This window comes from Tamandua tetradactyla, chromosome 11 (genome assembly GCF_023851605.1).
Source record: "Tamandua tetradactyla isolate mTamTet1 chromosome 11, mTamTet1.pri, whole genome shotgun sequence".
Taxonomy (NCBI): Eukaryota; Metazoa; Chordata; class Mammalia; order Pilosa; family Myrmecophagidae; genus Tamandua; species Tamandua tetradactyla.
In genome coordinates this window covers 76982862-77005046 of record NC_135337.1, presented here as the reverse complement: position 1 = coordinate 77005046, position 22185 = coordinate 76982862, and the positions used below count along the sequence as shown (strand labels likewise).

The 22185-nt window shown below is 57.8% G+C and overlaps 1 protein-coding gene across 1 annotated transcript in view; it reads left to right on the top strand.

Moving 5' to 3' along the window:
- The window catches only part of KDM4B (lysine demethylase 4B), a 172884-nt gene that overhangs the window by 143555 nt on the left and 7144 nt on the right, over positions 1–22185 (top strand). The window contains 10 exon segments of the mRNA XM_077121063.1: positions 1763–2205; positions 2468–2588; positions 5598–5776; positions 8465–8690; positions 10938–11014; positions 11180–11235; positions 11439–11547; positions 16805–17090; positions 17093–17262; positions 17699–17818. Of these exon segments, the coding sequence (XP_076977178.1) occupies positions 1763–2205; positions 2468–2588; positions 5598–5776; positions 8465–8690; positions 10938–11014; positions 11180–11235; positions 11439–11547; positions 16805–17090; positions 17093–17262; positions 17699–17818 (1787 nt within the window).

The window sequence follows — 22185 nt, the reverse complement described above, 5'->3', positions numbered from 1 at the left end:
CCAGGCACAACAAGGGCTGGCAGCTGGTTGCCTTCAGCCATTATTTACTCTCCTTTCAAATGACTGTTCATGAGTGGCTGGCCGCGGGTGGGCAGAGGCCAGCAGGCACGGGCAGCACGGAGGCTGCTTTAGTGAGGGAAGGGTCCCAGTTGGCGCCCTCCAGCATACCCCACTTACACTCAGCTCCAGCCGGTGGGGGTGTGTGGGGGGTGGGGACCCACAGCCCTATGTTTGCCAGCGGCACCGTGCACTGTCCCGGCTGCCAGCACGAGGCTGCAGCATGGTGGCAGAGGCCAGGGCAGGGGGCTCCTGGGCAGCTCAGCTCCTGGGTCCGCATGGCTGCAAGCCGGTGATGGAGCCCCATCCTCAGGAGCTGCATGGTTAGCACTGGTCCCGGCTGCTCCCAGCACCTCTGGCTGCTGGACAAGGGGAACATGCGGACAGGTTTTCATAGGAAGAGGGAAACGTGGATGCCGCGTTTGAGACTAAACTAATTAAGTTCCACGTTGTCGCCACCTTAACGTAAAGAAAAACATTCCTGTTCACTTTATTTTTCTTTATATTCCTACCTCTTTGGGAAAGGCTGTGACATGTGGCCATGGGCATTCCCTGAAGGCTCTAACAGGACCAGCTTGCCCCTGTGCTGGGACACGGCCCTTTCTAGCTCTGGGAGTCCTGCCTCCTGGGAACCTCTTGCCAGGACGGTTGGTCACCCCAGCCAGGAGCCACTGCTGCTCCTATTGTGTCCTCCTAAACCCCTGGGAACTCAGAGGCACATGGGGGAGGGCTGAGCTGGGATCCTCCTTCTGATGGAGCGAGTGAGTGGCTCCCGAAGGTGCCGCCTGCCTTGGCTCGTGGCCTCTCCCTCCCTGCTGCACTGCAGCACCTCTCACCTCCCCTCGTCCCTCACCCTCTAGCCTCAGTCAGGAAGGACCCTGAGGGGCCCCCAGGGACTCTGGGGTAGTGTCCTGCCTTAGGGCGCCCCTAGGGCTCCCCTGTGGAGCCTCTTGCCATGTCAGGAAACATATTCACCGGCCCCTGAGGTTAGGACACGGGCCTCTTGGGGACGAGTTCTTCCCCCCACAGCTTCCAGTCTCATTTCTACTTGATGCTCTGCAGGCCCATTGTGGCCTTACCTACCTCCCAGTACGCCCTACAGGGCAGAAGGGATCCCAGGCCTGCATCCCCCAGGCTTATTTGACACTCATGTAACTGCTTTGTTTGAGCTTTGTTCTTTGAGATTTTGTTTTTTAAAAAATTCTGCAAGTTGTCTATGTGAATTGTAGAAATAAAATTTAGAGTGTGAAAAAAAAAAAAACTTTGGCCAGCCCTTGCCTCTCCCACCATACCACCTTGGGTCCCGTCCACCAGGCAGGAGTCCTGGGCACAGAGGCGTCTTTTCTGTCACTTGCCTTCCTCCCAGGCACTGACCTAGAAGGGGCTCCAGATCTGTCTTTGTGAAGGCTCGCACAAGCCCGCATCCAGACGAGGATGCAGAGGCTCCGGGACTGAGGTCCGGCTCCGCCCCCATCTCCCCTGGCCCCAAGCCTGCATTCTCACAGCAGCTGGGTGGGGTCCCTGTACCCCAAAGAGGCCCAGACCACCCCAGGCCCTGAGGGCATGGCATCCTTGCAGTCTGCAGGATTCCGAGTCTTGAGGCCCCAGGGTGTGACTCCCACTGTGCCCCTGTGTGGGTTCAAGGGCCCCCACCATGCACGCTGCAGCCTAGAGCTGGGCCTTCTGACACCCTCTCTCCCCACAGAGGACGGGCGGGGCAGGCCGCGGCCAGCCAAGGCCAGGAGCGACCGCAAGAAGAAGAGCCACAGCCCCTTCCACCCGCACCTGCCCCTCTCACCCCAGCCGCCAACCTTGCCACCGCCTCTGCCCGCCCAGTTCCCCACCGAGGAGGCCCTGCCACCCCCGCGGGAGCCCCCTGTGCTGGCCCCGGCCCCCACCACCCAGGAGAGCCTCAACGTGGTGCCTCCTGGGGGCCCTGGTGATGAGGGTGAGGCCAAACAGCGACCTATCATCCCCATGCTGTACGTGGTGCCGCGGGCACATGCCGCGGCCTTGGACAAGGACCGCGGGGCCCGCCAGCCAGGCCCCAGCTGGCAGGAGCAGACCGCTCCCATGGAGCTGACCACACAGGAGGAGGAGAGAGCTGGACGCGCAGATGCTAAGGCCCGGTCTGGCAGCGAGGTGCAGGTAGAGGGCTGCTGGGGGGTGGGGTGGGGAGGGCGGGGGTGCAGGTGCGCTCAGGCACTGGGGGGCTTTTGCACACGCTTACCTGGGCCTTCTCCCCTGAAATGGGTGTGTCGTGTGGTTTTAGAAAAGAGAAGCCCTGCAGCCCCTGCCCACACCCCACACACGGCACCCTGTGGCAAGGGGGAGCTAAGGAAGCTTGCTCCTGACCTGACCCCACTCGGTCTCAGCCTGGCTGTCATGGTGCTTTTGTCTCGTGTTGCAGGCACTGGCAACATTTTCAAAATTAAAGATGGAGATCAAGAAAAGCCGGCGCCACCCTCTGGGCAAACCGCCTACCCGGTCCCCGCTGTCAGTGGTCAAACAGGAGGCCTCCAGCGACGAGGGTGAGCTGGGGGTCAGAGGGTACAGGTACCCTGGTTCTCCCTCCCTCCCCCAGTTCTATTCCCCCCGCCTTTACCTCCCCCTGCCCTTACCTCCTCATCCCCCCATGGTCTTCCCTATGTGGGTTCTGTTCTCCTCAGGTGGGGGCCACTGGCTCCCCTCCGTCTCCAACCTAGTGCCCTGCTCATGGGGGCCCTTTACCCCTGTACTGCAGCAACATCACCACCACCCCCACCCTCCCCGTAGGCCCCATCCCAGCCTCTCACCCCATCTCCTTCCAGCCTGGTCCTCTTTCAGCCTCCTTCCTGTGGTTTGGGACTTTGCTACCTGCCCCATCCCTGTTCTCCCCCTCTCCTCCCTTACCCAGGGTCAGCCTCTGGGTACCCTTCCAGGCTGGCCCCACCTTAGATGTCCCCTCCACCCCCACTCCAGCCTCCTGGTCTTCACAGGCTCTTCCTGGGCTATAGACTTCCCGAAAGTCCCCCCCGCCCCCACCCGATCCACTGTAGGCTCAGAGCCTGAGGTGTCCAGTGTGGCCAGAACAGCAGCTCCCCTGGCCTGGACTCCCACCCCTGCCCCACTCGGCACACAGGGCCACAGTGCGAATTCCCTTTCTGTCACTGGGTGTCATCTGGAAAACAGGCCCTGCTGGCCCCTAGGAGGCCTGTTGGGAAGCTTCATTTGTGTTGTAGTACCCACGAAATGCTCGGCCCAATGCCTGGCTTGCAGCACAGAGACAGGTGGCAGAGGCCAGGGTCGTGTCACTGTAGCTGTAGTTTCGGCCCGCCATGCCCATCCGTCTCCACTTGCACTCTCTGCCATCCCTCTGCATCCACTGACCCTAAAAGCCTGGGCTTAAAGCCCTTGCAGCTGCCCCAAGGGGAGAATGGAAGCAAACAGTGCTTATCCTGTGGGCATGGAGGAGAAGCTGGGTTCCAGGTGCCAGTGCCCCCTGGGCAGGTGATGGGTGTTAGCAGCTACACTGGTGCTCTGTCCACCCAGCCAGGCTGCCCATTGTGGGTACTGACACAAGGCCTGGGGTCTAGACCCTTGGTGGGGACACCACTTCCTTGCAGCTGATCACAGCCACTGGGGCCAAGACTGAGGCCCGGCACATAGGCCCAGGTGACAGGGGCTCTGACTCAGCTTTCAGCAGAGAGGCTTCTGGGCGAAACTTCCACTAAACCACTTTGTCATTTTCTGCTTCAGCCTTCAACTTAAGATGCACCTAGAATTAGAGCACCGTTGCGTGGCGTCTTCCGTTCTGAGTCTTACTTGAAGGCCAGGGAATGGTGTTCTAGAAGCCCTGGGGGTTAAGGAGCATGCTTCCAGGCATGGGAGCAGCCACACGAGGGTCTGGGCAGACACTTGGTGGTGTGGGGGAGGGTATCCCCACCTTGCAGATGGGATGGCTGCTGCTGGGTCTGCCCTTTCCAGAAAATGCTTTCAGGACTGCATGTGAGCTGGCAGTCTATGCCCCCTCCCCATGTGCCCTCTTGGTGATGAACTGGGGTCGCCGGAGCATTCTCTTATTAGACTGATGTGGTCCCAGATCTCAGTGCCCCTTCTTGGGTCCTTTTGGCCATCCCTGGGGGTCCTCCCTCTTCCTAGGGAGTATGGACTCCTGCCCCAAGGGCCTCTCAGAAGATCTGTGGTGACTTCCTCTCCTTGTTCCTCATGGTGAGGGTTGGGCAGGGCAGAGGCCCGAGCCAGGACTCCAGGCTCCCTGCCAGCTCGGTCTAGCTGCTTTAGAAGGTTGGAGCCTCAGCAGTAGGCACACCCCACCTTAGGAGTAGGGCAGGCCCCCAAGGGAGTTCTGAAGCCCCCCAGCTGTGGCCAGATAGCTCTGCGTCCACTGGAGATGCAGAAATGTGCTGTCAGGAAGTAAAGCCTGGGCTGTTGGTGGGAGGACAGCCCAGGGGGAGTGGGAGGCAGGGGGTGCTTTCTCAACTGCGCGGGCAGGTGTGGCACCCAGTTACCTGCCTCTGCACAGCTGTGAGGTGCTGCAGCTTCGTCTGCAACTCTCCACCCGCCAGGCCCTCGGTGCTGCCGCTGGTCTCCCATCTCCCCCACCCTCCTCGAGCTCTGTCAAGTCCGGGGAGTCCTTGCCAACCCCACTGCAACCACATGCCCCCTGGGGGCTGACCTAGGGCTCCTGATGTGAGAAAGAGATGGGTCAGACAGTGCAGCATATCTGTGCCTCCACTCAGTCACTGCCTGACCAGCTCAGCATTCCCCCTTCCAATCCCCCAGACCTTAGCACTGAGGCAGGAGGTGTGCACTCTGTGGCCCGTGGCCTGCAGGACCCGGGAGGGGGCAGCTCCATGTGGGACAGGACATGGATACAGAGGTAGAGCCGTGGGGAACTGGGCTGGGTGCCCTAGCCTCAGTCCTCCCACTGCCAGATGCTGAGCATCTGCAGCAGGCCAGGCCTGGGGAGGCCCTGGTGTGCTCATGGATGCGTCCCTGCCTCCTCATGGGACCCAGCCAGCTCCCCAGCAGTGTGTGGCCAGAAGCGGGGCAAGTGCTGAGGTGCAGGGCCTGGCTGGGTGGCCTCTTGCAGATGCCATAGGGTCTGCTAAAGTTGAGGCCACGAGACATGTAGGCGCAGGGCATGGCAGGAGAAGGGTCAGCAGTGTCCACCCAAGGAGGCAGAGGAGGGCTGGGAGCCTACAGGAGAGGCAGCGGCCGGGATGGAGAGGGAGAAAGGTTGGTCCCACAGGGCAGAGTCGGGGGGGAGGGGAGGGGAGGTATGAGGGGGAGAGAATAGGAAGGGAGGATGGTCTCTTGGACGGTCAGTGCTGAGTCTCAGGGTAAGGGCAGGGGAGACACGGGGTGAGACTTGGGCTTTAAATGGGGTGCAGTGGGCTGCTGTGACTGCACACAGGGTGCAGCCGTTGCCCTCACTCTCTCGGTTGGGTCAGGTCGCTCCTAAGCTGACAGACAGATGGACATGTGGCAGCCACACTGATGTTTCTCCCCCTCTTTACCCCACCCCGCTCCTCTTCCAGAAGCGTTCCTGTTCTCCGGGGAGGAGGATGTAAGTGACCCTGAGGCCCTGAAGTCCTTACTGTCCCTCCAGTGGAAGAATAAACCGGCCAACTTCCCGGCCGAGAGGAAATTCAACGCGGCAGCTGCACTGGCAGAACCCTTCTGTGCCGTCTGCACCCTTTTCTACCCCTACAGCCAGGTGAGGGCCCCGGTGCCAAGGCTAGCCTGTGACCAGGAACTCAGTGGGTCTGGGGATCTCTGGGGCAGGTGGGATCTGCTTAGGCGCTTGGGGCTTCCTTCGCTTGTCCCCCAGGCAGGGAAGTAGTCCTGTGTCCCCGCTCCTGTTGGGGGTGGTGGCTGGGGACGAGGAGGTTGCCTGCAGGCATGTGGGGTTTGCTCAGCCTGGTGAAGGCTAGCCAGTTTCAAAGCTGTGTGGGAACAACTTAGCAGCAGGCATTGCTACAGGCACGAGTGAGGCGGGGGCCGTCAAGTAGCGGGGAGGGCATGTGCCTGGCAGGGAGTGGCCTGTGGGGAGGCCTTGGCCTGCCCTGGGGGACCAGAGCAGGTCTGCTGGGGGACAAGCTGCACCTTCACGTGGGGGCTGAGGGGGCAAGAGGCCCTCCTGGCAGAGAGGGCTACCTGGGGGTCAGTGATGGGGTTTCGGGATCGAGTGTCAAGTCTGCAGTGGGAGCCAGGGCTGGGGTGAAGTTCCCCCACAGGCCTGAAGGGGTGCTGAGGCCCAGAGCAGCCCAGCTGACCTCCGCTGCCTGTGTTGGCACCAGCTCTAGGCCTGCTTTGAGCCCACAGTCCCAATGTCAGTCATCCTGAACCTGGTATTTCTTCCAGATCAATGTCCTTTTTGGTTTGGACACCCAGGCCACCAGCTGCTGCCGATGTTTCCTCTTAATTTTTTTTTTTTAATATTTTTATTGCGTTATCTTTATGTACCGTACTGTCATCCAAAGTATACAACCAGTGACTTGCAATATCCTCTCTCTTAATTTCTGGAATCCTTCCTGCCTCCAGCCCCTGCCTGCTTTCTAGTCCCTTCCTCATTGCCCCAGGCCTGTGCCCGCCCCCTTCCTATTGGTGTCTTACTGCAGCCAGGGCTGTGCATACACAGCTGCAGCCCTGCCAGAGCCCTCCATCACCCATAGGAAGAGGGCACCCCGCACAGCTACGTACTCTATTCCCCACCCATAGCAGCACCATCCTGCCCCCCACAGGGTCTCCCCCACCCACCACAGCCACTGCCTTGCTTGACTGGTTTGGGTTCATTCTTTAAATTAGCTCAGTTGCCATCTCTTTGTGAAAGCCTTCCCTGTCTGCTGGTTCTGGTGCTCCCCCTTCACAGCCCCTCCCCCATTCCTACCCTTGCTCAGTCCCCACCGTGTTTGTCAGCCTCTGGAGGGCAGGACCTTTGCATGCCCTGCTATGGCCCCAGCCGGCTGCCTGGCCCCCTGCCATGTTGGCTGAATTGCCCTGGGGGGAGCCTCAGATGAGGCTCACAGCTGCCTGGCCTGCGGTATCTGAACAGAATTTACTGTTCTGGCCATTGAAACAAATAGGGTGCAATATCTGCATGTCCCCCATGAGCACGTTTCTTCCTTTGTGTTGCCGGAGAGGCTGCTGGGAGTCAGTGTCCTGGGAACTCCCGTTTCAGATGCAAATCTTCTTAACTACAGTTGCTAAGGAAACATTCCTGACTGAATTTAATCACGTACACCCAAGCACACATGGCAAATGGGCCACACAGAATAGCCGGCTTCCAGGTTCTGGAACCCTAAGCTACCAGCATGCCTGCATCTGGATTTGGGCGGCACTGGTTCTCTGGCCCCCATTTGTCCATGAGAGCTGCCGGATATTTCTGGATGTTTCTACCCATTTGGAAATTAAAGCTGTTTGCAACTCTAGGGGAAGCAGCTCAGAGGCAGTGATACAGGTAGCTTCTTCATCCTGAAGTGCTCGGGGTGTGGGTTCCAGACCCTGAGCCCCCCCAGGTGGGACATCATCCCTTGAGCACAGGGGGCCTGGCGTCAGTGCTGGACTACACCACCCACCTCCCTCCCTAGGTCTGTGCCATGGTCCTCACACATACCAGGCAAGGCCTCCCTGGCCTCGGGAGGGCTCCCAGGGTGCCGGGGGAAGGCTGGGCCAAATCTGCCTGGGTTCTGGTGCCATGGGCACTGTCATCACTGTCCGTTCACTCTGAGGACAGAACCATCATAGGGTACACTTGGAGGTAGAGTGAGGAAGAAACTAAGTACAGAGGTGACAGAATGTCAGGGGAGGGTCAGGATGAGAAAGACAGCCAGGCAAAAGGCTGGAGAGCTGAGTGCTCCTCCAGGCTGTGCCCATCAGAGGCCCTGAGGCTGGCCAGTGCCTGGTATGCTTGAGGACCCCCCAGAGGGCCCGTGGGGCTGGAGGGAGGGAGTGGAGAGGGATGGAGACAGGCCCAGCCTGGTGGGATCGTAAGTGGGAAGGAGCTGGGGGAGGGCTTCAGAGGTGTCCAAGGGATCTGAACATGTTTGGGGAGGATGTTTTTGATACCTAGAGCAGGGATCGTGGGACTGGGAGTCGGCAGTGAGTGCCAGGGACATTGGGGCAGCCTGTCAAATGAAAAGTGCTAGGGTGGTGGCCATGGACGGAGAAAAGTGGATGCAGGGTGTGTTTGGAGAAAACCACAGACATTCTGGAAGGCCGGGTGAGGACTGGGAAGAAGGGCAAGAGTCAAGGATGACTGCAATTCCTGGCCTGGGCTTTGGCCGACACATTTAAACGTCCCCCCTATGACGTGGGAGCTGGGGGTCTCGAGTTCACACCCCAGGGAAGGTCTCCTGTCCAAGCCCTGAGAGCCTGCCTGAAGGACCCCCTTGCTGTCCCTTAGTCCCTACAGACCGACAAGGAGGCGCCCCAGGTTACGCTCGGGGAGAGCTCCTCAGCTGCCGCGCAGCTTTCCAGAAGTGGCCGGAAAACGAGGCCACTGATCCCTGAAATGTGCTTCACCTCCAGCGGCGAGAACACGGAGCCGCTTCCCGCCAACTCCCACATTGGTGACGACGGGACCAGCCTCCTCATCACCTGCGCCAAGTGCTGCCTGCAGGTCCATGCCAGTGAGTGTGGGGGCGGGGGAGCGGGGCTGGCACTTGGTCTGGAGGGAAGATGAGGCCCAGGTGATCTGTTTCCTGAAAGGGGCTCTGGTGTTCTTGGGAGACGGAAGGCGGCTCCTGGGAAGTAGGGTGGCCTCCCTTATTTTTTTCTCTGGCCGGGGGCTACCTTATGGTACTCAGCAGTCCCTTCCCTCTGCACTGTTGTTTGGGGTCTGTTACAGGTCTTGGTATCACCAGCCACATCTCAGGAGAGACATTCTGTGGTTCCCCACAATTTCCAGTGTCTCCCCCTTTCCAGTAATGGGGTCAGAGGGTTTGAGGAGTGCAGATGAGAGCAGGGATACCCACCCTGTGGTCAGGGTAGCCCAGTCACTGAGGAGGAAGGCCCAGCTGCTCTGCTGCACTTGGGGAGCTGGAGCAGGCTCTGCCAGCCCAAGGGGACAAAGCGCATGGGGACAGAGTCACCCGCTGCAGCCGGGTATCCCGGAGGGTGGCAGGCCCCTGCTCCTGTGATGCCGCAGCACGCCTTTCTCACCCTGATGTGACGGTTCCACCCCAGCCTCCACAAGCCGCCTCCCTGACCATAGTGAGAAACTGTTTCAGCCCAGGGGCACTGAAACTTACCCCATGTCTGTCCGGACACTTGTCTCCACTTCAAATCTCTCTTATTTTGCCAAACAGTGACACAGGCGGTTTCAGGCCTCCCCCTGACCAGGGAGGTCCATCTCGGACCCCTCTCAGGCTTCCAGGCCAACCTCCCTCCGGGTAGTTCTACCGAGTCCTGCCCTCCCCTCCCCAACTTGGGAGGCAGCAGAAGAGCTGCTGCCAGGTGCCCGAGACTTCTGAACTGTGCGACTGGGCAGAAGTTTGGAATTGGTGGTTAGGGTGGTTAGAGAGTCTGATTTAAGCTCTGCTCTTGGTGACAGTCCTCCCCTGGGCCCTGAAGGCTGGCCCACAGCCACAGATAGGTGGGCGGATGCCCCTTCCTCAGGTTGAGGGGGTGGGAGCTGAGCACAAGATTGAACTGCCAGAAGCAGGAAGAAAGCTTTTTGGAGACATTTAATTCCATGTGCCCCTTTGCCCAGTGAACGTGGCTGTAGATCTTTGTCCGGTTTCCTCCCCCTCACCCTGACACCTGGCCTGTGCATTAATTCTGTCCTGGCTGGGAGCCCGTTGGCTCTGCCTTGCTGTGTCTGGGTTAGAGCTGTGCCCCTGGGCTCCCCAGGAGGAAGGGCAGCTGGGCCCCTGGGGCCTGATCCAAATCACCCACGCTGCTGCCCTGGCAGCGCTGTCCTGGCCTCGGCCTCCCACTCCTGGGCTCAGGCCGTGAGGCAGGTACAGGGGCCTGATACCAGCCAGTAAGCGAGGCCAGACACCCGCCTTTGACCTTGGGAGGCAGGAGCTCACACCCACGCTGATGGTGAGGTGCCTTTGGGTCACCACCTTGTTCACAGCAGGTGTCCCCTTGGCTGAGTACAAGCGTGTACCTTGAGAAGTGGCTTTAAAGGAGAGCTGGAGTCCTCACGTCCCCCAGGAGGCTGGCCTTCCCCAGCCGAAACCTCAGCTGAGTGTACCCAGCACTGTGTCTCTGGGGGGACAGAGCAGTCCCGTCTCACTCTGTGATTTCCACGGGGACTCTTGTCCCGGGGACATGCCATGTGGCCTGGCAGGGGCAGCTCCACATTACAGGACATTTAGAAACCCGGCTGGTCCATGCCCTCACTTGGTGGTGACAGGCCTCTCAGGGAACCTGTGTGGTGTTGCTAGGTGGTGACCTGGAGCCAGGCAGAGCACCTCAGGGCTGGGGGGGCCTGGAGCATGGTTGTTGCTCACGTGGCCCTGCTCACACCCCCAGCCCACGCGGCTCTGCTGCTCCCGGAGGATAGTCATAAGGCCCCTTCACGCCTTCCAGACTGCCACTTTACCGGCTTTCTGCCTGCTCGCCCGGGCCAAGTTCCTCTGAGGCTAGAGAGAGCCATTGCCTGCTGGGTCTTTCTGGGAGTAGTTGTTCTAGGGGAGGGGACCACGAGGGGCCGGCCCAGGCTGGGCGGGGGCGGGGGGATCGTTTGGTGCCCTCCTGGCAGTGGCAGCCCAAACAAGCCGGCCCGGCCACAAGGTGCAGACTGCCCCGCTGTGCCCAGTGACCTGGATTGAGCAGTGTGGATGAGGAGGGCTGGCACCCTGAGGACCACTGTCGCCTTTTGGAAGTTCCTGCTGCTGCCCATGCCTCACCTGCTCTGCCCCCTGCAGGTTGCTATGGCATCCGCCCCGAACTGGTCAACGAGGGCTGGACGTGCTCCCGGTGCATGGCACATGCCTGGACTGCGGTAATGTGTCCCGCGGCAAGTGGGGGGTTCTAAGCTCTAGGCTTGGCACCTTCACTTCTCCAGGGTGGGGGTTGGCCCTCGTGGGCTCCAGCCCATCCCACAGGGGTGGGGGTGCTGGTGGTGCAGCAGGCAGAGTCCCTCACCATGCCCACCTGGTCCCTGCAGGAATGCTGCGTATGCAATCTCCGGGGAGGGGCGCTGCAGATGACGACTGACAGGAGGTGGGTGAGGCCCTGAGCTGGGCAGGCATCCGTGGGTGCCAGACCTGGGCTCTGTCTAGTCTGACGGCGAGAATGGGTGGGAACCACCAGCCCCCATGAGGGACCATGCCTTGGAGTGCCCACCCTTCTGCTGCTCCACTCCCTGCGCCTCGAGTGCTCCCAAGAGGCCTGGTACACCTGTGACCCGTGACCCCCACCCCCAGGTGGATCCACATCATCTGTGCCATCGCGCTCCCCGAGGTGCGGTTCCTGAACGTTGTCGAGCGTCACCCCGTGGACATCAGCGCCATCCCTGAGCAGCGGTGGAAACTGGTAAGCCCCGAGGTGGCCAGGCCATCTGGCCACTCGCTCCCTTCTCTGTGTTTGTGGCCTGAACGGGGCACTGGGTCCCTGCTGTGGGCCAGGCACTTGACAGTGCATTTGAGGGGGGACCCTCCCTGGCCACCCAGAGCCCTGGGAGGGGCAGCAGTTCCTCACCTCGGCTCTGAAGTGCCTGAGTCTTCCTCCAAATTCCATGTTTCTGCACGGATAGGGGGAGACCTGCAAGGAAGCCAAACTGAACCAGAGTCCATTTAGGGCAGGTCCATTTCGTTTTTGAGCAGATGCACAGGGGGTCCCCACACTTCTGTGCGAACAGATGTGGCTGTACGTGCAACTCTACCTTCCTCTTTGCATTTGGCTGCTCGGTACTTGGGCCAAGCCCACGGTGCAGGGAAGCCCGCGGAGTGCTTCCAGGCAGTCCTGGACTGCCCGCGCCACAATCCCCCAGCTGTGAAGTGGGGAGGCAGCCCCTCCCTTGCCATGAGCCTCCGCGCCTGCCTTGTCACCCTCATCATGCTGGGCAGCATCCTCATTTGGCAGGCAGGGCCCTTGGGGCTCACAGGGGAGGAGCTGCCCACCCCACCCCATGTAAGCACGACCCATGGCTACCCGTGGCCTTTTTTTATGGCAGCACATGTATAGCACAACGTTTCCCATCCTACCCATTTTTAATTAAGTACATAATTCTGTGGCATTAATTACATTCCCAGTGTTGTGCTACCACCAACACCTCCTTTCCCCAAACTTTCTATCTCCCCAAAAGCTAACTCTGTGCCCACGCAGCAGTCATTCCCTGTTCCCCTCCCCCAGCCCCTGGCAGCCACCAGTCTGCTTTCTCTATTTATCCATTCTGGACATTTCATGTAAATGAAGTCATATAATACTTGTCCTCTTGTGTCTGGCTTCTTTCCTTCGACATGATGTCTTCAAGGCTCACCCGGGTTGTGGCACAAATCAGCACTTCCCATTCCTTTTTTTTTTGGCATGGGCAGGCCCCGGGAATCAAACCCGGGTCTCTGGCATGGCGGGTGAGAATTCTGCCCCTGAGCCACTGTGGCACTACCCCTTCCTGTTTAAGTTTGAATAAATAGTTCATTGTCTGGATAGACCACATTTTGTGGATCCGTTTATCTGCTGATAGAGATTTGGGTTTGTTTCTTCCTTGTGGCTATTGTGTATCATGCTTCCATGGACATTTGTGTACAAGTTTTTGTTTGAGTTCCTGCTCTTAGTACTTTGGGATCTGTACCTATGAGTGGAATTGCCAGGTCATGGTGTAATTCTGCGTTCAACTTTCTGAGGAGTCCCCCAACTGTTGTCCACAGTGGCTGTACCAGTTTTCATTCCCACAGGCAATGCAGGAGGGTTCTGATTTCTCCATGCCCTCACCAGCACATATTCTTTTCAGTTTTGTAGTTTTGCTTTTTAAAATACAGTCTACCGTAGTGGGTGTGAGGTGGTATCTTATTGTGGTTTTGAGTTGCATTTCCCTAATGGATAATGATGTTGGGCATCTTTGCCTGTGCTTCTTGGCTATTTGCATATCTTCTTTGGAGAAATTTCTATTCAAATCTTTTTGTTGTTGAATTGTAAGAGTTCCTTATACATTCTGAATGTTAAACTGTCACCACATATATGATTTGCAAGTGCTTTCTTCCTTTTGTGGATTTTCTTTTCACTTTCTTGATAATACCTTTGATGTACAAAAGTTTTAAATTTTGATAGAGTCCAGTTTATCTATCTGTTGCTTTACTGCTTGTCTTTTGGGTTTCACATCTAAGAAGCCATTGCCAAAAAACCTAAGTCATGAAAATTTCCCCTAGTGTTTTCTCTTAAAGAATTTTTGCAGTTGTAGCTATTAAATGTAGGTCCTTGATCCATTTTGAGTGAATCTTTGTATGGCATGAAGAGGAGTCCAACTTCAGTCTTTTGCATGTGGATAACCTGTTGTCTCACCCCGTTTGTTGAAGATACTGTTCTTTCCCCATCGTTATGTACTTGGCATGTTTGTCATTTACCATAGATCTGTAGGTTTATCTCTGGACTCAGTTCTATTCCATTATTATAAGACAGATGATCTAGACCATTCTATTGGTTTATAGCATCTATCCTCTGCCAGTACCATCCTGTTTTAATTCTGTCGCTCTGTAGTAAATTTTAAAATTAGGAAGTATGTGTGCCCAAATTTGTTCTTCTTTTTCAAGATTGGGCTTTTTGGGCCCGATTGCAGTTCCATAAGAATTTGAGGATCGGCTTTTCCGCTTCTGCAGAAAAGGCTGCTGGGATTTTGATAGGGGATTAGGCATTGTTGACATCTTAGCGATATTAAGTCTTCCAATCTTTGACATGAGATGTCTTTCCATTTATTTAGGTCTTCTTTAATTTCTGTTGCATGAAAATTTTTCAGCTCCTTGTTAAGTTTATTCCTAGGTATTTTATTATTTTAGATGCTGTTGTAAATGAAATTGTTTTCCCTTCACATTGCTCATTGCCAGTGGATGGAAAAACAACTGAACTTTGCATGTTGATCTCATATCCTGCAACCTCGCCAAATTCACTTACTAGGTCTAGTATCTTTCTTGTGGTTTCTTTGGGATTTGTTATATATAGAGGATTATATCCGTAGGACAGTTTTACTACTTCCTTTCCAATTTGGATACCTTTTTTTTCCTTGCCTAATTTCTCTGGCTAGAACTTCCAAAATATTGTTCAATAGCTGTGGTAATAGAGGGCAGCCTTGTCCGAGTCTTGCTTTTAGGGAGAGAGCCTTCAGTCTTTCACTATTGAGTATGATGGTGGCTGTGGGGCCTTTTATCATGTTGGAGAAGTTGTCTTTTATTCCTAGTTTTCTGAGTGTCTTTATCCTCAAAGAAGGTGGGACTACCTCTCCCTTTGTTCCCCTGTAGCCCAAGGCACTGGGGTCTTCCCCACGCCTGCCTATAAGCCTGCCTATAAACAGCACGCAGCTGGTCCTTAAAATCAGAGACCAGGGCTTGGTCTGGCCCAGCTAGGGAGACGAAGAGCAAGGCGTGGGCTCTGGGCTCAGACTCCCGTGTGTTAGGGACAGGTGGCCTGGCTGGGTTTCGTCACCCTCAAGGGACGTTGTAGACAGTGGCTCTGATTGGGAGCCTCAGGCCATGTGGCATGTGTGCCCAGCATCAGGTCTAGCTAGGGCCGCTGGGAGCATCCCGGGTAGTGTGCTCTGCGTGCTTTTATTTCCCAGCTGCCCAGGGCAGTTCTGGGCTGAGGACTCTCTAGCTTTTAGCGGTGCATGGGTAGACTGGCCTGGACATGAGCAGACAGCCCCAATGTGTGGGCAGCAAGCCTGACGGGGCCGGATGGCGTGGGGGTGCCCAGCCTTTGCCAAGCACAGGGGCCAGCAGCTGAGGACTCGGCTAGCACATGTAGGCACGAAGGCCTCGTTATTCAGACAGAGTGACGGCAGCACAGTGATAAATCCTCCCTCCCGGCACTTTATGGATCATCCGACATTTCCAGCTTGCAGCCTCTTCATTACCAGCCCTCGTAACCACGAATTAAAAATCCTTTTACACAAGCCTCACTTGTACTGCTTAATGGAGCCATACAAGGAAGAGAGTGGTTAACTCCTGCTTACCCAATGCCCACCACCTTCCTGTGACAACAGGGCAGTCACCCTTGACCAGCCAGCAGCCTCTGGGGCCCTGGGTGCCAGCTCTGGTTGCCAGGGAATCCTGGTGACTTGGGTTTGGCCCTTTCCTGAGCCCAGTTTAGCCTCCCTATTGGACCAGGGTTGCAGAGCAGAATTCTCACCCCCCAGACTAGAATGGTTCCTGGTGGCCAGTGGGAGCAGGCTGGAAGCTTCCTGGAGGAAGAGCAAGGCCAAGGATTGGGGGAGGAACTCAGGATGGGGGCTCAGCTCCAGGGCCCAGATGCAGTGGGGGTCAGGTGGCCTGATGAGCTTTGCCTGTTGTGCTATCCCTGCTTTGGCCTCCAGGCCCACAGGAAGAGCAGACCGAGGACGCGGTGCTATGGGGTACTGTAGATAGTAGCCAGGTGGCAGCTGTCACCTGCAGAGCAGGCTCTTGGCCCTGCACAATTCAGGCCACCGTGAGAGGAGACTGAGCTGGAAACGGAAGACCCAGGCAGCAGACCTGGGGGTTAGACCAGGTCCCACCAAGGCCGATAGGCCACCCCTCACATACCTGGACTGAGCAGGCCCCCTGGGGGTCTGAAGCAGCCTGTTCTTTCTGAGCCCCCTGCCCCCAGCTCTCTCCTCGGTTTTTCTGTTGGTGGGGGGCGTTGTGTGGACCAGCTCCAGCAGCCCCGGCCCTAGAGGGTTAAAGTGGCCTCTCAGCGCCGTATCAGGCATGTTGTAGATCAGGACTCGTCCCTGCCGTGCACGAATTAGGTATTGGCAGCTTAATAATGAGATCTCATTGCCATCGATCGGCATGGCCCACGCTCCTGCAGCTCCCTTGCCGTGGCGCTTATCTGGCTTTTGAACACGGTTTATAGAGCGGTGAAGGCCTTGTTTGATAAATGCTCCAAGGGCCAGGCTGCTTGCAGGGCCTGAGCCTGAGCGAGGATGGGCAGCGAGGGGCAGTGCAAGGGTGGGGGGGCGCACTTGCCTGCACCTGTGCCTCAGGAGGCCCTTGGAAGGGCCTTTTAATGTTTTTTTAGATTTAAGTTGCATGACCTAAAATCCACCACTTGGACCGTTTTAAAAGGAGCAGCTCAGTGGCATCCAGTCCATCACAGATGGTGGCAGCCACCACTTCTAATTCCAGAACATGCCATCACCCCAAAAGGAGGCCCTGTGCCCCTCCCTCTCCCAGGCCCTGGCAGCCACAAGTCTCCTTTCTGCCTCTATGGATTTGCCTGTTGTGGACATTTCTTATCAATGGGATCTTAGAACAGGTGTCCTTTAGTGTCTGGCTTCTCTCACCTGGCATGAGGTTTTCAGGGTTCGTCCATTTCACTGCATGAATCAGTTCTTCGTCCTTTTTTAGAGCTGGGGCTATGCCAGCGTGTGGTTCTGTGGTGCCTGCTTCAGGCAGATTCACAGAGGAGCCCACAAGGGGCCTCTGGGTTTCCTGGGGGCTCTGGCCTGGATGGTTTGGGAGGCATTGGTCCTGGTGAAGACCCCGTGCCCAGGGCATACCAGGTGCCTCTGAGGAGGCCCTTCCAAGGAGACGGTCTTAAAGCAGGGGTGGCGGCCGGGGCGGGAGGTGTAGCCGTGCTCCATTCCCTCCCCCGTGCCCCGCAGAAGTGCGTGTACTGCCGGAAGCGGATGAAGAAGGTGGCAGGAGCCTGCATCCAGTGCTCCTATGAGCACTGCGCCACGTCCTTCCATGTGACCTGCGCCCACGCCGCTGGCGTGCTCATGGAGCCCGACGACTGGCCCTACGTCGTTTCCATCACCTGTTCCAAGCACACGACGGGGGGCCACGCCGTGAGTGCCTGCCCTGCGCTTCCCTTCCCTGCCGTCCCTCTCCTTGCCCCTCCCACGCTCCCCAGGCCCTCCACCGGTCCTCGATGGCCTCTGCCCTACCCTCCCAGGTCCAGTTCCTGCGGGCCGTGTCCCTGGGCCAGACGGTCATCACCAAGAACCGCAATGGGCTTTACTACCGCTGCCGTGTCATCGGCACCACCACCCAGACCTTCTATGAAGTGAACTTCGACGATGGATCTTACAGTGACAACGTGTATCCTGAGAGCATCACTGTGAGCTCCAGGGGCAGCTGGAAGGAGGTGGGGACAACCCTTAGTCATCAGGGAGGCTCCCGGGACCAGCTGGCCTGCCCAGGCCTCAGGCTCCCCATGAGGACAGAGCAGAGCACACTGACATCTTCATCCCCCTCAAGCTCCCAGCAGAGGAAGCCGTCCCCAGGCTGGGGCAGCCAGGCACCCTCAGGCTTGTTTGTTTTCGCAGCTTGTCTTGTGATGTCAGGCAGAGAATGTCACTTGCCCCCTTGCTGCTGCAAAAATCCTAAACACTGCTTCTCTCGAATGGAAGCCTTCTTGTACTTCCAGAAGGAGGCAAGCCCAGCACAGGGGCAGGTTCAGACATGGCCTGCAGGGATGGTGCGGGTGGCCGGCTCTCTGCGTGGTGCCCTGGGAAGGGCCCAGCCTCACCTCTCCCATGGTCTTCTGTCTACAGAGCAGAGACTGTGTCCGGCTGGGACCCCCTCCTGCGGGGGAGCTCGTGGAGCTCCGGTGGACTGATGGCAACACTTACAAAGCCAAGTTTATTTCCTCTGTGACCAGCCACATCTACCAGGTAAGAAGGCAGGACCCATCTGCGACCCCACCACTTTCCCCAGGCTGGGACAGGGCACGGTGCTTCCCGGCTGGGGTGGGTTGAGGTTGCAGTGCCTGCAGCCCAAGGCGCCGTGAGAGCCGAAGACTTTGCTAGCCTTCCTAATTGAGAAGGCCAGGGCAGTTGCTAAACCAGAGCAGACCTCCATTTGTTTGATATTTTCCCCTTTAGAGATGTCCTCCTGGTTTTCTTTTTTAATAATAATAGGGGTTATGGATTTCTCCCTGTGATTGTGGAATTCATAGTTGCTAGGTAGAGGACCTATTTTAAAATGTGAAATGTTAGCAGAAAAGTCACCAGATTCCAGCTACCAACAACGGTTGCTGTGGGCCTTTGATGTCTTGCTCTCTCCTGTTCTCTTTGCATGCATCTGACATGAGCATATTCTGCCACACTTTTTTATCTCGTCCCTTTTTCTCTCACTGCCCTGGTTTAGTGAGCGGGGAGCAGAGGCTGAGGACTGGGGAAGCCCTACAGCCAATGGGCTGAGCTCTTCCTGCCTTCCCCCGGGCCTCCCTCCCGCCACAGCATGTCTGGAGGCGGCTACCCCCCTAAGCCCCCGGGCTTCTGGAGACATCTGAGTTCATCCCTCTTGGCAGGCGTGAAGAAGGAAGCAGGCGACCCCACAGACAGGCCCCAAGGCTGTGACGGGAGCAGTGCCCTGTCTTCCCAGAGGCCTAAGATGGCCCAGCAGGCAGAACGCCCCAATCCCGCCAGCGTCCTCGGGCCCCTTCCCCGTCCGTGGCTGCACCGCACACCTGGGATCTGATGGCCTGGGGCTTGTGGGGAAGGGGTGCGTGTGGGCAACCCCAGCCACAGAGAAGCCACAGTAACCATCTCGGCTAGGGCCCTGCTCAGGTGGGGGGTCCTCGCAGCCTTTCGCAGTTCAGCAGCCCTCGCTGAGACCCGCAGCAGAGTTGAATTGCTCCCCCTGAGCACATCAGGAGGCAGTGGAAGCAGAAGGGACTCAAGAGGAGAAAAATGTCAGTTGGGTAGCAAATCTCTGCATTGAGAAATTTCAATCGGTCAAGGGGCTTGGGGGCTAGAAGGACGAGTGCCCAGGGCAGATTTTTGGCTGTAGGATTTGTAATTGACTGTCTCCCTCACCCATCTGCAGCTGACACTGCCACCCTGTAATCCAGTAGGTCCCCTGCCTTCCTCACCCCCTGCCCCATGTCGGGCTCAAGGATACTGCTCCTGCCTTAGGGAGGCTGGGTGCTGCCAGCTCTGGGAATTGGGACTGATGAGGATTTAGGACCAACTCTGGGGCAGCCCTGCCTGATGGGGGCGCCAGGGGACAAGTGGCCCCAGTGGGACCAGCCCGCCATAGTGGCTCCCCAGCTAAGCTCCCAGCGGGCTTCTGGGGCGTCTTGGTGGTGTGGGTAGCAGAGTCTATTCCCTTGACCCACTGTAGGCCCCGGAGCCTCAGCGGCAAGTTGGAACCAAGGCTCTCACTGACCACAGATCCTTGCCGCCGGGTGCCAGCGAGGCTGAACGCTTGCCCCTTTCCCTGTCGCCAGCCTCTGTCTCTCTGTGAGAGAAGAGATGCGCACCACAGGCCACTGGGCCAGTGCTCCGGAATTGTCCAGTAGGACAACCCTCTGCCCAGTCGGAAAGTCCAGTTGGAAACCTCCAGGTGGAAAACAGCCCGACTAAAGGAAGGAACAGGAAGCAGCAGGAAAGGTGGTGCCTGTCCTGAGAGACTGACCTCCTGAGGGGCTTTACGACCCCGTGACACTCAGTGGAGGGAGGTGGCAGGCAGCCCCTTAAGGGAAGCCCCTGGGGGATGGCCACACTGGGGTCTCCAGAAGGGGGTGGGCAGCTTCATTTCAGGAGTCAGCCAGGCACTCGCTGAGGTCCCTCTCTTCTTCATAAACCTGTGAAAATGATAGAAACGGGCTCAGAAATACAGAGCCGGGCTTGAAAAGGACAAAGGACGCACTTGGTGGCTCTCAGATGGTGGCAGCCCATTCCTAAAAGAAACAAAGAAGCAGCTGACAGCCCTGGCTGGGGAGCTGGACACTGCACCTTCAGACGTTCCCTAGAGAATTCCCTCTGGACCCGAGGAAGCCTGGGACAGGAGAGCTCCGCCCCAATGAGAGAGAGCTGGTGGCCGCTGGTCTCCAGCACCCCGGAGCTAAGGTCATCCCACATTGCAGAGTGCCTCAGTGGATCCGGGAGCCACAGCCCTTAGAGGCAGATTACACAGTCCATCACAGTGATCACAAAGGGAGCCGCTTAGAGCTTTTGGAAATGAAAACTGTAGCAGTTGGTTGTGAAATGCCTGCAGGGCAGTGGCTGGATCTCTGCCTGCAGAGACCCAGGGGACAGCATTGGCTTTGAGGCTGTGGAGGCAGCCCTAGTGCTGGCCATGCCTCCCACCAGCCAACCCAGGCCCAGGAGTAGGCCCGCTGACCAGCGTGCTGGGATGGTGCAGGTGCAGGTGATGGGGGTTCCCTGGAGGACCCTTCCCTCACAACCCTGATGTCCAGAGGACCACATGACAAGCTGCTCTCAGGAGCCCCAGGGTCCCCAGGGGCCAGGGCCACGAGATTCCCACAAGCTGGAGCTTCAAGAGCCCGTCCCAAGTTTCTGGCACCCTCCATGCCCATTCCAGCTAAAAGCAACCTCCTCAAAATGCTTTTGAAAGATGCTGCACAAGATGCTGCTATCAGAGGAAGCTGGGCGAAGGGCCGGGGCCTCACTCTGGACTCCTTCTTAGAGCTGCACTCCACCCTGATCTTGGAATTAGAGGTTGAAGAAGACGCCACAGGACGAGCCTGCCCCTGCGAGACTGTTGGTGGCAGGTCCCACAGAGAGAAAGCATTTGAACTGTTGATGCTCCACGTTTCCCCATGTGATTTGACTGCAGGATTATTTGCCAGGGCACCTCCAGAAGCCCACGCAAATCAGGCAGAGTAATCAGCCCTCCTTCCTTCTTGCTGAGTTTTTGTTCTTTCTCCAGAGAATCTAGAGTGCATCTCCCAGTCTTTTTGACCTAGAAACCTGCACTAGTTTCATCAACTTAACTTTTTCCTCCTGGTGAGCCTGCTTCTCTGATGTGTAGCCAAGAGAAGCCTCGGACAGGATGGAGTCCACTCCCCAGGCAGCAGGCACTGCCCAGCTTCCCAGCTGTGGCGGGGACGGCTCCGCCCACCAGGAGGCGCTCCTGAGGCGAGCGCTCTAAACCGGGGCTGCCTGCACCTTTGCCCAGGTCCTGGCTGCCGCCCTGCTCTGGTCCTAGTAGGTGCAGTGAGGCCTCAGCCTTCCCAGTTGGCGTGGCTCACTCTTGAGGGAGGTGAGGGTTCAGACCGGGGAACTGGGAAGAGATGTTTTCCTTTGGGGTTGGCAAGTGAGATTGAAGGGGCCAGGCAGGGAGCAGGCCAGGCCCAGTGCCTTGGATCCCCTGTCACCCCCAGGCTCCTCCAAATGGGGCAACCCAGTGGACAAGCACCCGCAGTCACTTCTGCCCTGCAGCCAGGCTGAGTGGCCAGCTGCCTCCTGGGCCTCCAGAGAAGTGCTCCCAGACACACAGTCACATCTGGTAGTCCAGGGCCCCTTGGGGCCTCCTCTCTCTCCAGCACCCGGGACCTCCCGGAGTCCGAGCTGCAGGCCTGGAACCTGGACCATCAGCTTCTCCGAAGCTTCTGAAGGGCTAGGCCGCGTCTGTCCCGCAGGGGAAAGGGCAGCAGGTCCTGGTTAGTCCTCAGCCCCTGCCCATGTCCATCTGAGGCCCCTCACCCCTGTGTCCTGCCAGGAGGAGCTTCAGGCCATAGCTTGCCACCAGGCTCCTCTGCCCTGCAATCACCCCAAATCTCTGGCTGGGCCGCCCCCAGAGGTGACCACAGGGCTGTAGCCGGGCCTCCCGCGCTCCAAGAGCAAGGTGGGGACAGGCGACGTCGGCAGCGGCACTGTTGCCCTCTGGCCCTGCCACACTTCTGTGCCATCTGAGCTCTGAATGAGGTACACCCCTTGTCACTTTTGTGTTGTTTGAATTCTTTTAAGTCAAAAGAAATCTTATAGAGTCTGAAGCTCCCACTCCCCCAGGTTCTGTCCAGGCCTGACTGCAGAGCCTTTCCTGGGCTCTTGCAAACATGTACCCGTCGCTTCTGTGAGCCATTGCGTGGCAGGGCCCCTGCAGCTTGCCACTTCTGCTTCAAGTCAGCCCGTCCCCAGTGGCCCCTGTGCACTAATTGCAGGCAGATGTCAGGCATAGAGCCTCTCCCCTGGGGCTTGCCCACATCTTGGCCCCTGTTCCCTCCCTCTGTCCCCTCACTTTAGGCCTGAGTTGGGGACTTTCCCACCCCTTTGTACCGGGCAGTAACTTC